The sequence below is a fragment of the Schistocerca gregaria genome, chromosome 8, assembly GCF_023897955.1.
Source record: "Schistocerca gregaria isolate iqSchGreg1 chromosome 8, iqSchGreg1.2, whole genome shotgun sequence".
Taxonomy (NCBI): domain Eukaryota; kingdom Metazoa; phylum Arthropoda; class Insecta; order Orthoptera; family Acrididae; genus Schistocerca; species Schistocerca gregaria.
The window spans coordinates 453,515,550-453,532,726 of NC_064927.1; the positions used below are offsets into that span (position 1 = coordinate 453,515,550).

At 38.4% G+C, this 17,177-nt stretch overlaps 1 protein-coding gene across 3 annotated transcripts in view; it reads right to left on the reverse strand.

Annotated features, from left to right (window-relative positions):
- LOC126284213 (X-linked retinitis pigmentosa GTPase regulator-like) overlaps positions 1-17,177 on the reverse strand; it is a 277,559-nt gene that overhangs the window by 69,220 nt on the left and 191,162 nt on the right. For all 3 annotated transcript variants that reach the window (XM_049982982.1, XM_049982984.1, XM_049982983.1), the window contains 2 exons: positions 11,774-11,932; positions 934-1,054 (listed from right to left, as the gene is read on the reverse strand). In XM_049982982.1, coding sequence (XP_049838939.1) covers positions 934-1,054; positions 11,774-11,932 — 280 coding nt within the window. The remainder of the gene's footprint in view (positions 1-933; positions 1,055-11,773; positions 11,933-17,177) is intronic.

The following is a 17,177-nucleotide window of genomic DNA, read 5'->3' on the forward strand; positions in this document are numbered from 1 at the left end:
GTAGTTCTGCATTTACTTACAGTACTTTCCTATAGTCAACGACACCTTCAGTAAACAATTTGAGTGTTTTCGGAATGCAATGACAAAGTGAAATAGTAAGCAGCCCTCTTCTGCACATCCTGTACTGTATTCATCAATCTCCAACTGATCATATTTCAGTTATGAAAAGATAATGCATCAGAATGTCAAACACATTTCAGAAATATAAGATGATAGATTACTATTGTTTGCAAGATGCCATGAGTGAAGACAAAAATCTGTGTTTAACTTGATTTTTGCTGAACCTGTGCTTATTCTCTGAGAGAAGCTTCAATTATTCACAGAAAAATTGGTTGTGTTTGAGCTTAGAACCTCTAGTATACTCTAACACGTGGGTGTGTGTTATGGATATTGGTCTGTAATTTTGTCAAACAGTTCTCTTAGACTTTTTATGAATGGCAGTGACTAGTGCTCTCTTTATTCCCAGGACTCAATTAAGATAGTGGAAATTATATTGAAAAATAAATTAGAAGATATTGATTTTCTGAGTACCCTTTATTTGATGTACCATTAAAATAAATAGTGCTACTCCAGTGTCTGTGTGCATTAAGAAATAATAATAATAATAATGCCTCACTTTTGAAATCATGCAAGATGAACATGCACATATGCATTCACATGGCACACTTTTAGCGCTCCCAACTGTCCTTGAAATGTTTAGTAACTATTAACAATTAATAATTGGTGGTTGTTAACTTTAGTTTGATCTATGTCCCGTTTGTGACTTTTCTGTTTTCAAATTTGATGAAAACGTAGTTTGAGACACTGAAATAAGACTGCATATGTTATAGGTGAAAGACAAAACTAAAGTGACATGCCATATTAACAAAATCAATATATTTTTGTTCAGTCAGCCTTGTCTAACATGCATATAAAACAATGCTAAATACCTACGTTTCACTTCCTGTTGTGAAACCTTGTTACATTCGCTGACAGGAGTTGATTCAGCATCAACTATATCTGTCTCTTCTTGAGCTACATAATTCTGTATGTCTACTGTGACAGATGATGAAATCTATAACAAAATAAGGTAAAATTATTACAACACCCTGAGAACTACTTAAGCACAGAATATTACTGATTAAGTTCATATCAACTGGGCTCCAAACTGATGGCTTTCCACATCTCACAAGAAATCAATGAGTACAAAGAATGTTAATTAACATTTGTGCTCAGATAACTTGTGCTTAGATGCGCTGGATTCTACAAAATCATGATCAAAGATTGAATTCCAGAACACAGAAAACAGAATGAATAAAGAGCATGTCTCACCACATGGAATGGAGTGGGGCAGTGTACAGCATATAAAGAGGCCATGTCAAATTTAACGAGTACAAAGTATGTACCAAAAGTTCAATTACATGGTTAAAAAATATAATGACTGTTGTGAGAAGACCAACAATAGTTGATAGATAGATAGAGAGATAGATAGATAGAGAGAGAGAGAGAGAGAGAGAGAGAGAGAGAGAGAGAGAGAGAGAGAGAGAGAGAGAGAGAGGGAGAGGGGGAGGGGGAGGGGGAGGGGGAGGGAGAGGGGGAGAGGGAGATAGAGAGAGAGAGAGAGAGAGACACTTGAAACAGAATATTTAACAATGAGCAACAAGATCATTAGAGATAAAGAAAATAGGCTTACACTGCACATTTCTATCCATTAATATCATTTGGAGTAATTTACTACCACAATTGCACACTTAGCTTCAAAGTATTCATGCTGAAAAGATATCTAGTCTCCAGCTTCTACCAGCTTCAAACTTCACATAGGCAACTGTTTAAAAAGTTAGGGATTCTAATAACAGGGGGTATATGTGGGCAAGGAAAAAAAATTCCCAGATTTTTTCCGGATTATCCGGTTAAAAATACACTTTCTCCTGTATTAAAACACACTTTTACCATGTTAAGTAACACTATACTCTTCCTCGGAACTGTAAAACTTATCAATTCTTTCAATGGTTGTGGTTTTATATACCGGCTTAGAATTTCCATGCACTTTAGAAAGCTCAGGGGGAAAAAACACATTTTGAAAAGTTGTCTGATGTGCAGCAACATGTACACTGCATATTTTCGCATTACAAAAGTATAAATTCGAATTTGAAATCGAGACTGCGATGCGCTTTTTTAAGCCAGTCGTAGCTCATGTCAAGCGATCTCGCCAGCCGATGAGAGAGGATATTCAGAGCATAGGACACGTGATGTAGTCAGCCAATAGCAACATCACTGTTAAGTAGCGTGAAGACACAGATAGGAAAATGGTTTAACTTAATATAGATAGTGTTGCCTCTGGCTGGCACTTAAGTGTGAATTGCAGAGTAACCATATAGATGTAGATGTATAATATTGGTCTGTAAGATTAATAAGTTGCAAGAAGCTAAACTTTCACACATAATGTTGATATTTTTTGCGCGGGTTACGCTTTAGGATACATCACGCAAATGTGCCACTAAAATTTTTAACAACGGCATAAATGTCTAATCTTCTGGGCTCAAAAATATTCTAAATGGTCTTCCCCAAAGATTTGATTTTTGAATGAGAGTCAAATGCTATGTGATTTAAGTAGTTCATCGGACATTCGTGCACAGCGTTCATCTTGCGCAAACGGAAATTTACTTTGAAAGTAACGCTTTTCAAACAACCATTTGGAATATTTTCCCATGACCTGTTAGAAATTGATTTGCTTCAGCAGTTGCCAGAGCGTCGCCATGCTTGCACAGCTATGATGGCGTAGGAAGCCCGTATGTCTAAAACATTAAAAATCTTACATTATGTTATAAAAGAAACAAGACATTAGAGAATACTCCAAGAGCATGGGAATTTTGTGGACCATACTAAAATCATAACCCAGCTTAAAGTGCACATTCGTATGTCCAGATTCAGATGTAAATTTTCTTGGAGTACCAGTACTGTATTATCTCATGTTTGGTTCTTTATTATGGCATAATGCCATACGTGCTAGAAGATGAAAACGTCAACTTGAAATACAGTGAACAGTTGAAACTAGCCAAAATTGTGGAATTAAACTTTTCGTTTCAAATAAATTGACTGCCTCAGGGGAAAAGATTAATAAAAGTTAAATTTCTTTTTTTAAAAAAAAAATAATGAAAATAACTTCATTGTTCTGCAAGGAAATTAACGCTTGACTGTCAGAAAGGCATAAACAAAATAAAATCTGAAACTAATAACATATTTTGATGATGATGTTGAGGTCCCATACTTCGAGGAGCGTAGGGGATAATGAAGGAGACTCTTCAATAATTTAAATTCACCTTATAGCTCCAGGCCACAGAAATCCGTTTTGTTTTCATTTGACGTGAGGGCAACAAACGAAGAGGAAACAGCAAAATCACTTAACGTAAACACGGGCCACATGGAGACTACCCCCTCCCCACTACAACTCAGACTGCTCTGCGCATCAGCTCCAGATCTACGTTATTTCCAAACCGCGGCAATATTAGATAGTGGCGCTACCCCTCCCTCGAGCGTTTGAGGTAGGACGCCAAAAATTTAAAAAATCAACTTTTCAAGAATATCTTCATTTTGTAGCTCACATCTTTCGGAAGAATCTGATACATAAAACATGTATATTCGAGGGAACGTAAGACACGTTATTTGGTCTTAAGTGTGCCGAAGTGCAGTGCCACGCCTCTTCACACAGCATTCTTCCATCGCACAACTCTGTATTTTGCTCTGTGGAATTAAAGTGTGTAATTGTAATGGGTGCCATCAAACTATATTCAGGCCAGTGGAAATTAAATTCTCCTGTGGTGCCTCTCCTGCTCCCAGTGGGCCGGTTTGACAGACTGCCCCTCTTTAAAAAAATTCTTGCAATTAATAGCGAATGGGATTAATTGTAATCGGGAGAACAAGAACTCTTCAGAAAATTTGCACTTTTTACTGCCTATTATCTAATAGCTTGCTGTTTTGTGTGACACAAAATTAAGACACGAGACAAGCAAGACAGTAAGTCCTAGCTTTTTTTTAACCTTGCCACAGCTTTATGTGGTGTACTTTCCTTTCTGGGAAAGAATCTATTACCTCATCAAAGTTCGTGAAAGTTTTGCCACATGAAAAAACGAAATGTCGTTGTCTAATACTAGAAAAGCTGCTAATACAAATAGTACCCAACTCTGGTGTGGTTTTCTGATCTGATTACACGTATTTTGTCACTGTCTGCTGGATAAAATGAAATAAGCCCGCCTAATATTGCAACAATTGTTACACACACCAAATAAATGAGACTGTTTTGCCACAAATTGTCATTTTTATAACACGACAGAATACGATTCATGAAGTACCATTATCATATGCCTATTAGGCCTACTAAGTTTTCTTATGTGTGTGAAACCTTATGGAACTTAACTGCTAAGGTCATCAGTCCCTAAGCTTACACACAACTTGACCTAAATTATCCTAAGGACAAACACTCATACCCATGCCCGAGGGAGGACTCGAACCTCCACCGGAACCAGCCGCACAGTCCATGACTGCAGTGTCTTAGACCGCTCGGCTACTAAAAGCAAAAAGTTTTATGTTAGGAAATAGTTTCACATTTCATTCATACTCTTTAGCTTCTGAAGCATGAGATTGAAGAGTAGTTGTACGAAATTTTTATATAAGTTTGGAATTGTCATATTTTTCCAAAATTTGTGTGAGTCGTTTCTTCTCCTTCCTCTGCCTAACAAACAATCTTAGCCGGGGACTGTATGACTGGCCCTTAGTAGTGTAGCGGTCTGGCCAAAAATTTTCTGTCAAAATTCATTCTCTTGGATACACAGAAAAGACAATACGTATTCCTGTTAGTCGTTTATTTCCACACTGGTAGTCTGAATCTATGGATTTCGCTAGTAATTATAACAACGCTGATCATTTGCAAAACCAGTCAACCACATAAACAGCGACTGGCATTCACCCGTTCGGTTTTATTCCGCTCAACTCGTACAGACCCATCCGCTTTTGTCTGCAGGTAAGTTTACTTCTGGATGCTATGGGGATATCACCAGAGATTGCCAGAGACATCACATACACTATGCACGCATTCAAAAATCAACTTATGATTCATTCAGAAATCAACTTACAATTTGTTCAAAAACCAACAGGGATGCGTTCAAAATCATATGAGTAATTGATAGACCAACATACGCTGGATGCTAGGCGCTTTGTGAAACAAGGTCTTTTTCCTCAATAATATATAAAAAACTAACCTCACACCCACAGTAAGAACATCAGTCCACGATCTAAAAACTGATCCCAACCTTATAATCCTACCTGCGGACAAAGGCTCCACCACTATTGTCTTGAACCATACGGATTACCTGGCAGAAGGACTCCCCCTGCTATCAGATACGTCCACCTACAAACCCTGCCACTGTGACCCCATTACACAAATCCAGCAGACCTCCTCAAATCCTTAGGCCCATCCCAGAACCATTCCCCAGAGTACATCTCTCTGCTCACCACCACTACTCCCTGCACTCCTACCTTCTACTTGCTTCCTAAAGTCCATAAACCCAAACATCCAAGATGTTCCATGGTGGCCAGTTACTGTGGCCCCACTGAGAGAATTTCCACTTTTGTAGACCAACACCTTCAACCTATTACCCATAACATACCCTACTATATAAAAGATACCTACCATTTCCTCCACTGATTCTCCACTGTTCCTGTCCACTTCTCCTTGGAAGGGATTACCTATAAACAAATTCTGGTATAGCTATGGGCACCCGCATGGCACCATCCTATGCCAACCTGTTCATGGGCCATGAGCCATCTAGAGGAATCCTTCCCAAGCATCCAGAATCCTAAACCCCTCACCTGGTTCAGATTCACTGATGACATCTTTGCGATTCAGATCGAGGGTGAGAACACCCTCTCTACATTCCTCCAGAACCTCAACAACCTCTCCCCCATGTGCTTCACCTGGTCCTACTCAACCCAACAAGCCACCTTCCTACATGTTGACCTCCACCTCAAAGATGGCTACATCAGTACCTCCACCCATATGAAACATACTAACCAGCAGCAATACCTCCACTTCGACAGCTGCCACCCATTCCATACCAAGAAGTCCCTTCCATGCAGCCTAGCTATCAGTGGTTGTCGCATCTGCAGTGACGAGTGGTTCCTCTTGAAATATACTGAGAGTCTCACTGAAGCCTTTATAGACCATAATTATCCTTCCAACCTTGCACAAAAACAAATCTCCCGTGCCTTATCTTTCCAGTCTCCCACCACCTCCCGAAGTCCCACCGTCTGGCCACAGAGGACCTTTCCCCTTGTAGCTAAGTACTACCCAGGACTGGAGCAACCAGCGTTTCGACTACCACACATCATGCCCACTACCCTTCCCAACTCTCCCACAGTGGTATTCCACAATCCACCAAGCCTACACAATATACTCTTCCATCCCTACATATCCCCTGCTCCCAACCCCTTACCTCATGGCTCATACCACTGTAATAGACCTAGATGCGAGACCTGTCCCATACATCCTCCCACCACCACCTACTCCAGTCTGGTCACAAACCTCACCTATACCATTAAAGGTAGGGCTACCTGTGAAACCAGTCGTGATCTACAAGCTAAGCTGCATCAACTGTGCTGCTTTCTATGTGGGAATGAAAAAAAAAAAAAAAAAAAAAAAAAAAAAAAAAAAAAAAAAAAAAAAAAAACACCTGTCTGTCCGCATGAATGGCCACTGACAAACTGTGGCTAAGAAACAAGTGGACCACCCTGGTGCTGAAGACGCTGACAAACATGACATCCTTCATTTCTATGACTGCTTCACAGTCTGTGCCATATGGATCCTTCCCACCAACACCAGCTTTTCTGAATTGAGCAAGTGAAAACTTTCCCTGCAATATATCTTACCTTTCTGTAACCCTCCTGGCCTCAACCTTCGTTAGTCACTGTCCTCTTCCATCCAGCTCCTTCCCGGTTCCCATTCCAGCACTACACAGCCTACACATTCCACCATCACACTGAGACTTTTTACTTCTCTCCTTTCCCACTACCCCCCCCCCCCCCCCCCCCCCCCCACCACCGTCTAACCTCCTGACTGCATGTAGCTGCCCTACCCTCTGTCCACCTCATCCCTGCATGCTCCCCAGCTGCACGTCACTGTCCACCACCCCTACCCTACTGTCCCTCCCCCTCCCCGTCCTAGCCTCCTCCTTATCCCCACCCAGTTGCCACTTTCATCATGCACTGCTGCTGTTCTAAGCACCATGTCAGGTCAGATTAAGAGTTATGGTCAGGCAACCCTGTCATTAGAACAATGCCAGCAGAGAAACCAGACCAGCTAAAGTTTAAACCCATAATAAACTGAAACAAAGAAAGATGCAATACTTCCACCTACTATTGTTGCACTCCTATTAATAACCAGATACATATTTTTCTCTCATTTTCCATTTTGAGTTTAGTTACACACACACACACTATATATATATATCAAAATGTTTTCAGACAATATTTCCTGCAGATTCAATATTCAGATGATAATTTTCAGTATGTTGACTACAGCAATGTATTTAGTTTTACTGGAATTCATACTCATTAGAATTAAGGAATAACTGAAATTATCATAATGGAACTGGCATGCAATGATAGTTTGTGATTGAGCTAATCGGTAGTTTTCAAAATACCGACACATAGCATTAAAAAGCTACGAGTCCAAACTTTAAATTAACATTTTCTTAAATGTTCCAGAAATTATATAACTTAAAAGATAATTACAAATATAACAATGAAAATATAATATGACAATGAAGATAATCAATTATTGGCAATATAATGTAAATGGATAGATTACAAAAAAATAAAAAAAAATTAAAAAAAAAATAAAAAAAAAATCTACTCATCAAGCAGCGGAAGGGAACATACGCACATAAGGATTTAACTTTTTCTTTCTCACCCTGTCCGGTAAGTTTCCCCTGACCTGGGGTTCTGGATGACTTCCCTAATCAGTACTCCTTTCTCTGAACCTCTTCAGTTCTTTTCGTTCACCCCTCTTCCTTCCCCTTCATCTCTTCTGCCAGAAGGAGCCACTGGCTCTGAAAGCTTGTAAAAGTTAAATCCTTTTGTGTGTATGTTCCCCTAGCACTGCTTCGTGAGTAGGTTCTTTTATCTATCCATTTACATTAAAAGATAATTAGCATTAAGTCTTGACACACCAAAAATTGATGTTACCTTCTGTGCTGTTCTACCTGTTTAATACACAAACTTACCATCATACTTTGGTTGCCTTAATTTTTATTGACAGAATGACTCCCATCATTAATGGATTCAACCATTGGTTAGGAACTTGCATAAATTATCATAATCTCAAATATGGCAACTGTGTGTGTAAACAGATAATTCCCAGCATAGACACACAAAACAGTTCTGTAATCCTTTGTATTTTGCTAACTACCTACTTATTATAACAACGAAAATAATGAATCATTTTGCATTTTCAATTAATCGCAACATAATGAATAGTTCATTAAATTTTGGGCATGCAGCAGCACAAATAAAATTTCTTCCAGGGATACTTTGGTCGCGTATTGCCCGGTCATTCACAGAGTGAGCCACAAGACTGACAACAAGGTGCCAAGCATGGCTTTATATGCTCCACCACGGCAGTACTGCACGTGTGGGTCACAGACAGTGGTCAGTGGCAAAGAGATACACTTACACATGCACCACCTGTGGTGAAGCCATACAGACTTTCGATTCGCTTATCGATGTTTGTTCGGCGGTGATGACACTATGATGACTTCTCCGCAGTTTGATTACCCATAGAGCTAGATTCCATGCTCTGTCCAAATTAAAGCCATTTATTAAGTTATTAGCTGATCTAATTCCTATAGCTTCCTTGAAGACAGAATCCCAAAACTAAGAGGTGAATGTTAAAATCTTCACATCATTGTAGTTCACTGAACTATAGCTATAGAAATTAGATTAGCTAATAATTTAATAAATAGAGATCATCATCTTGGCCAGTTTCCAGCCTCTGGCCGAGTCTGTATGGAACACAGGCCTCTCCATCGTCTTCTGTCTTGCCATCATCTCTCTGTCTTCACCTTGGTCCAGGCTTCTCCTTTCTTCTGGATGCATTCCTCTACGCACATCTGTCTCTCAGTCTTCCTCTTGGTCTCTTTCCTTCCAGTTTCATCTTGTGTATCCTCCTGGTATCTTCTTCTCCTCCATTCTCTTAACGTGTCCATACCTTCTCAGCCTTGATTTCTCTATCTCCTCCTGTAATGGTTCCACCTTCATTAGCTCTCTGATACTCTCATTTCTTAACCTGTCTATCTTTGTCACTCCAATACTGTTTCTCAAGAATTTCATCTCACTCTGCTTCTCTCTCTTCCTTTCATAATCCAGATTTCTGATGCAGTTGCCAGGATTGGGACATAATATATAACCTTTTTATTGATTTGGGATTCATCTTTGCTCCATATCAGGCTTCTGACACTCTTCCAAACTGCTTCTGCTTTTCTCATCCGCTTGTTTATTTCTCCGTCTTTTTTTCCATATTTCTGTATCAGGCTTCCTAGGTACTTGAAACTCTCCACTCTCCTCAATCGTTCCCCAATAATTGTTATTCCTGTTGTTCCTCTCTCCTCCTTTCTTGCTGTGGTAATCATCTTACTCTTACTTATACTAAATTTCATCCCGTATTCTTGTACTGTTCGTTCCCATACGTCTCACTACTCTTGTAAAATAAATAGAGATAATAGTTTTAATTAGGACAAAGCATGGAATCTGGCTCTTGGGGTAATTCAACTGCAGAGAAGTCATCACGGTGTCATCGCCGCCGAACATATATTGATAAGCGAATTGAATGTCTGGATTCCTTCGCCACAGACGGCACATGTGTAAGCCTAACTCTTTGCCGCCGACCAGCATCTGTGACCCACATGCGCAGTACTGCAATGGTGGAGCATATAAGGCCGTGCTTGGCACCTTGTCATCAGTCTTGCGACTTACTCTGAGGATGGCTGGATGATACACGGCCGAAGTATCAGTGGAGGAAATTTTAACTGTGTGGCTGCGTGCCCAAAATATAATGGACTATTCGATTATTGACAGTATAATGTAAATTGGTAGATAAAAAATCTCCTCACCAAGTGGGAGCAGGAGAACACACACACACACACACACACACACACACACACACACACACACACACACACACACAAGTTTAAACTTTTGGAAGTTTCTGTTGCCATGGCTCCTTCTTATAGTAGAAGAGATGAAGAGGAAGGAAGAGGAGTGAAGGAAAAGAACTGGAGAGGTCCAGTAAGTCCAGTAAGCCTCCACTGAACTGGGATTCTGGGTGACTTTTCTGAATTGTACCGCTTTTCCTAAATCTCTCCAGTCCTTTTCCTTCACCCCTCTTCCTTCCCCTTCAACTCTTCTGCCAAAGGAAGGGGCCACTGGCTCTGAAAGCTTGCAAAAGTTAAATCCTTTTGTGTATGTGTGTTCACTTAGCACTGCTTGGTGAGTACATTTTACATTTACCTAATAACTACTTATTACATAAACCTAACTATGACCTGAACCTTCAGCTCATCTAAATTAGTAAATCTACACCTAACAGTTTCATAAACAAATAAGTACTTTCCAAGATATGAACACAAGTCTTAAAATAGCCTGCCCCACCTGACAATCTTGAGTATGTGGCTAGCCATTACTGTGTTAACATCTATGTATCGATTCTGCGTACCGCTAACATTGTGCTACCATCTCTGTGGCAGTATCTGCATTTATGCAGCACTTAGTTCAAATTTTGATGCAAGTTTTTGCTTATCTGGATCAAGCTAAGCAGTGAAAGGTATAAAAGCCTGTCTGCCACCTAACACAAAAAAATTAACAGTCCTGCATTACTTTTGTTGTCAACATGTGTCAATGACTTACCTGTGTGAACCACTTCGATTGATGCCGGTATAAACAATGTTTACCAATTTCCTACAGAACGATACTCAGCCTGCTGTTTGTATCAACCGTGATTTGTGGAATGAGGGTTATGACAAGATATTGCTACTGAAACCAGCCTGGTTCTCTAGACATGTGAATACGAGTGTAAGAAAACTGCTCACTGTCCAACAGGTCAATTTAAAGTTAGTAAATATGGGATCAAGTTGAAAAAAGCTGGAGGTGGGGTGTCCATTATTGTATAACATTGTTCAGTACCTAAAACGTTTTCAGTTACAGGATAACAAACTTATGTACTGGTGAGAACAAGAAGATGAGGCTCAAACCAGGTGAGTGCCATCACAAAATGACTACACTCTTTGAAAGAGAATAGGAATACCTGCTTTGTAACCCCCAAGGATGTGGAAAACCCAAATTCCCATCAATCATTCCTCCCACCAGTCTTCACTCTAGTGGCATTTATTTACAGCTAGATTGTCAAAATTCACAGTTTCACGTATTTTCTTCCTCAGTTTCTTCTTCTCACCCTCTTATCTTTCACTGTCCATTTTTCTGTCACCTGTTACCTTCTCACCTCTCTACTCTATTATTATTGTCCTTTGGCGACACTCTTGCCCACTGCTAGCAAACATCTTTTCTGTCCCATATAGTCCCATTTTGTCTGTGTTTCAATTGAGTTTATTCCTTTGAAGCATATTCTTTCTCATGCCAGACTGTGAACATTGGTGTCACAGCATTTCCGCTATTGTCTTTGTTGGCTGCCATTTGTTAGGTGGAAAAATGTTTATATCTGTATCTGACTCAAGAAAATTTCTTTTCTTACCAGGTTTCCTGACTGCTCCTCATTTTTGTGGCTGTCACTACTGCTCTCACTGCCATTATCACTTGCACTCTCACATGAACCACTGGACCTCAGGATAGGTGCAAGTTTCTGGTTCTGGTTCTGGTTCTGTCTCAAAGGCTGTGTCACTGTGCTGTCTTCCTACAAAAACACAAATAAAATGATATGATTTATCAACTTTGCTTTAGGTTCCCATGAAAAAAAAGCCAACACTATATGAGTGTGGAAAAGGTCCTACCAGTGGCATAGTTTTGGCACTTTAGTACTATATTCGTTAAGTATATACCAGTTCCAGCTATTAGTTTAAGGAAACAGTAGTGGAACTAAAATAGTTTGTATCAATCAGGTATAAATAAAAGAACCTGAAAAATAACAATACATACAAACACAGAAAAAACTTGTGTTCATATAGCACCTATTGAAAAGCAGTTCACTCAGTCTGTTCATGCATTCACACATCACGTTCTATAAATCACATCTTGAATGAGAATTACATCAAATTTCGTAGCTAGTGCTAACCTACTCACATTGACAACTATGGGAATCACATCTAGATTACTTTATATATGAATATAATAGAAAAACATTCGACATGGGAAAAATATATAAAAAACAAAGATGCTGTGACTTACCAAATGAGAAAGCGTTTGTAGATAGACACAATTTTTATTGTGTCTATTTACTTTATATATGTTTATGTGTGGTGCAGTAGGAGGGGAAAAAGTGCATCAGCAACTCCTCTTATACAACTCACGTTATACAGGGTGTTACAAAAAGGTACAGCCAAACTTTCAGGAAACATTCCTCACACACAAAGAAAGTTTCTATGTTATGTGGACATGTGTCCGGAAACACTTACTTTCCATGTTAGAGCTCATTTTATTACTTCTCTTCAAATCACATAAATCATGGAATTGAAACACACAGCAGCAGAACATACCAGCATGACTTTAAACACTTTGTTACAGAAAATGTTCAAAATGTCCTCCGTTAGCGAAGATACATGCATCCACCCTCCGTTGCATGGAATCCCTGATGCAGCCCTGGAGAATGGCATATTGTATCACAGCTGTCCACAATACGAGCACGAAGAGTCTCTACATTTGGTACCGGGGTTGCGTAGACAAGAGCTTTCAAATGCCCCCATAGATGAAAGTCAAGAGAGTTGAGGTCAGGAGAGCTTGGAGGCCATGGAATTGGTCCGCCTCTACCAATCCATCGATCACCGAATCTGTTGTTGAGAAGCTACGAACACTTCGACTGAAATGTGCAGGAGCTCCATCGTGCATGAACCACATGTTGTGTCGTACTTGTAAAGGTACATGTTCTAGCAGCACAGGTAGAGTATCCTGTATGAAATCATGGCAGTGAATCGAGGAAGTACAGTACATACTGCCGAAACTAAAATGAGCTCTAACATGGAAATTAAGCGTTTCTGGAAACATGTCCACATAACATCTTTTCTTTATTTGTGTGTGAGGAATGTTTCCTGAAAGTTTGGCCATACCTTTTTGTAACACTCTGTATAGTGGCGAAGTCTTGTTAAAATGACTTTTCCACCAGAATATCAGTTAACTTTCACTGCCAAAACACGGGGGTACTTGAATATAATTGTTTTCATCATGTTACAATAGTTTCATCACATTGTACAATGATGAATATGTATAGTTTCTGTTTAACTAGCAGAATGAATCCCACGTATTTTTGTCATACATCGACTAGATATCCTAAAACACAACGTTTGTTTGTTGCCAGCATATTTCATCATCTAAAGACAAGCTTCAAACTCAGGAACTGAATACTTGTTTCAATGTGCAGTATGTATTTTCAATCGTGCTTTATGTTCTGAGGTAAATTTTGCTATTAAAAATCAGGATATCCTAATACAGCTTTCTATGTTATGTGGCAATAAGTGTATTGTAAGTAGATGAATATTTAGAAGTTCAGTTTTTCTGATGCAATGTATGTTGTGGAATTACATTATGTAAAGATAGATGATATAGTTTCTGAAACATCAAGTCTGTTTATTTGCCATCAAACTATTTCATCTGAAGGGATGAAACCAAACTGTTTGGATACTTTTTACACCCAGCTATGTTAAAAACTTCCACTCACCTGCTGTGAGTGGAAGTACCTTCCTGACAATCATAGTAAGGGCTGTAGCTTCAAGTTTACTCCTCTGGAGGTAACATGTCATAGTCAGATTATTTTGACTGTCAGTCATCCATTTATGTAGACTTGAATATTGCATTTCCAGCAGCTCTACATGCTTGAAATGCAAGCTATTGGTATTGGGTGGAAAATAACTTGGATGGAATCTAACATAGTATTTCTATCATGTCGTCTTTCCACATAGGTTCAATCAACAATACTCTGTCAATATTTGCAGTGAAGTGTTATATGAGAAAAAAACTTAATGCTATAATCATTGCAAATGTTACAATGACTTATGATTCAAGTATTCAAGCTGAAAGTGCAGCACTGTAAAAGGGAATCTTGGACACAAAAGGTGGGTTAACTTCCCACATAGGTACTGTTTCAGTTGGGTTAATTATTCACCCTCAGATATTTTCCAAGTTAAATGTAATGTTCTGGTTGTGTTTATTAGCACATTATCATTTCTGAAAGGCACCATCTTTTTAAAAAGTAAATTTTCAATATTAAGTATGCTAGGCCCCATACGAATAGGAATGCTTTATTCACCTTTGAGCATCTTTATATGCAACTGGTGTCATCAAAAGTTTAAAAAAAACTTATGCAAATGTCACTAGATACAAGATACATGCACTGCATAATTAACTAATGATAATAATCATAAATAATTACATAGCAGCAATTGCAAGATAATGCCCTACACAGTTAAGCATAGAACAATAAGCAATTAAACATTGTAAGCACATGACAATATAAAGGTATGGATTATAATCCGTTCATCATAAGAATAAACCTGATGATTGGTCAGAAGCCGTAGCACATGTGCACTGGTGTTGTTACGCTCTTGGAAGTAGGTCCTACTTATGTATTAGATACCTTTTTACTAAGTTACGTTAAATTAAACTTTAAGATATTAAAATGTATTAACAGCCATCAACGGTTTTCTTAATCACACTTTAACTAGGTAGTTTTTATTTCAAAAATCGTGTAGTCACAGCTTCTGCAGTGTTGTGCTCTGATTGTTGTGCTGTTAATGCGCAGTATAAAAATGGCTCAGGCTGCTTTCTGTTCCAAAGTGAAACACGATTAAACAATGCCGAGAAATAGGCTCTTCTTAATGTTTTTCATAAATTTATGGAGATAATTGGCTCTGAAGTTTTCCTAGTGTTCTATAGATATTTAAACTCACACTGAACATGTAGCACAATTGGTAGCATAATGGGATGAGAACTGATTGTGATTATTCATGCATTGGTTCAAATCTCCCCAATATATTTTTTTTCTCTTTCACTTTGGAGTACCTACATCTCATAACTATAAAACTCATCATCATTTCTTATGAATAATGTACGTCTTCTTGTTTCTAATTATATATTGGGTGAAAAATTTGTTTCCATTTCAAAAATCTTAATTATCGATGTTTTATGAAAGACTGCTCATAAAAGTTGTTTAAATTAAAAAAACTTAACAATTTAATGTTTTAAGGCAAAAATGAAAAACCAAACCCTCTTTATTTGGACCATGTCCATCATTTTATACCACAGAGGTAGATAAGTATTGTAGAAACATGAAAAACAACCATTTTCACAGCATCAAGCATGTCATACAAATGCTGCATTTTTACATTTACTATTGTACCATTACAATATGAACCCAACAGTACTGATCTGAAGCCAAGCTGCAGGATTTGGTCTGAGAAGTAACAAGACCATTAAGCTGCCAGACATACTGTACAAAAAGACACAAGCATACAATAGTAACTTAGAGATCAACTATAGTATTCACAACGACAGTACTACAAGTAAAACTTTTCAGGTAGATAACAAATCTCTTTCTAGAATCCAGAGTGGAGTTTTGTATCCTAGAACAAAAGTTTGTAACAGGTTGCTTCTACACAGTAGCGAACTGAAAATGCCTACTCATAAACAAAGTAAACCATAGCTTATTGGCTATGTAGGTATACAATCTCTAATAATATAGGCCCACTGTGTTTCAAACACGTCTACAACACCAAAAATATTTTCTGTAACTTGACAGACTTAATTTACTCGACTTGTCTTCGTGAACTCATCCTTCAGGACAGCGTAAATATATATATGTGTGTTGGGTATTATTTCAATCAATGCTTGTTTCGATATTCCAAACCCTTGTAGCTCCTTCCTGTTTCTAAGAATCTTAACGTTACCGCCGGCCGTTCATGAGGAGAAATTGCCCTTCTCATACAAGTATTTTTTCTCACAATATGAGGGGTTACAAGCTTTATGAGATAATTATATGTTTCTACATCCATCCGCAAATAATTTTGCCAGTTGTTAGGTTCGCCCTGCAACTCTCGCAGTAAATTTATGTGAGAAAACTGCTTTCGTTTTAGTAGCCACTGTCTACACCATTTTGACCGCTTTCTCTGTTTCCTGCGGTTGGTCTGAATGTTTTTTGCAGCACAACTTGCGAACACAGACTACAACAGAACTTTCTCCATTTCTATATTTTAAATAACTGACATTTTTGACGTTTCCGGGAGCATAGTCACTTGCCACTGATATTTCTTTTCTCCACCGACAGATGGCGGGCGAGTAGTAAATTGGGGTTTGTGTCGTGTGAACACACCACATTTGCAGGCTTGCAGCGATCTTTTGCATGTACAGACATCTGCGCCGATCGTTGCGTGTGGACCGGGCTTTATTGTGTTTTCCAGATTATAACATCAATTAGACAGCTACATCAGCTTCCTTTTCATTCCTTTCTCATATTTCCTTTAGCTTTGATCACCATTATACATAGATGAAATATACTTTCAACTATTAATACATATAAAATTTCTTCAATATTCATAAACGTAAAATACTTATGCATCTAGTGTAGCATTCTTTAACCAAACATCTTGAAGTCAGTTAACCTTGCTTTCTCTTGTGCTTCTTTCTCTTTTCAGAAATTATCTTTTCTGTGACCTTTTTCATTCTAATCTTATTAAATTATATTATCGTGGTGTGTTTGCCATAACACATACATTACAATTAATAATAATTGAATAAAATAATCTTCTTAACTACATATAAAATAATGAACAAAATAATACATCTTCATTCTGTGGCTCAAGTCTAATATTGGTGTCCTATTAGTAAGTACTCTTATCGTTCTCTTTTCCTTCAGTTTCTCTTCATAAGTGGTACATGTCTTCTCATTGATAATATTTCTTGCATCTCTGTGTGGTGGAATAACCCTTTTATCACAT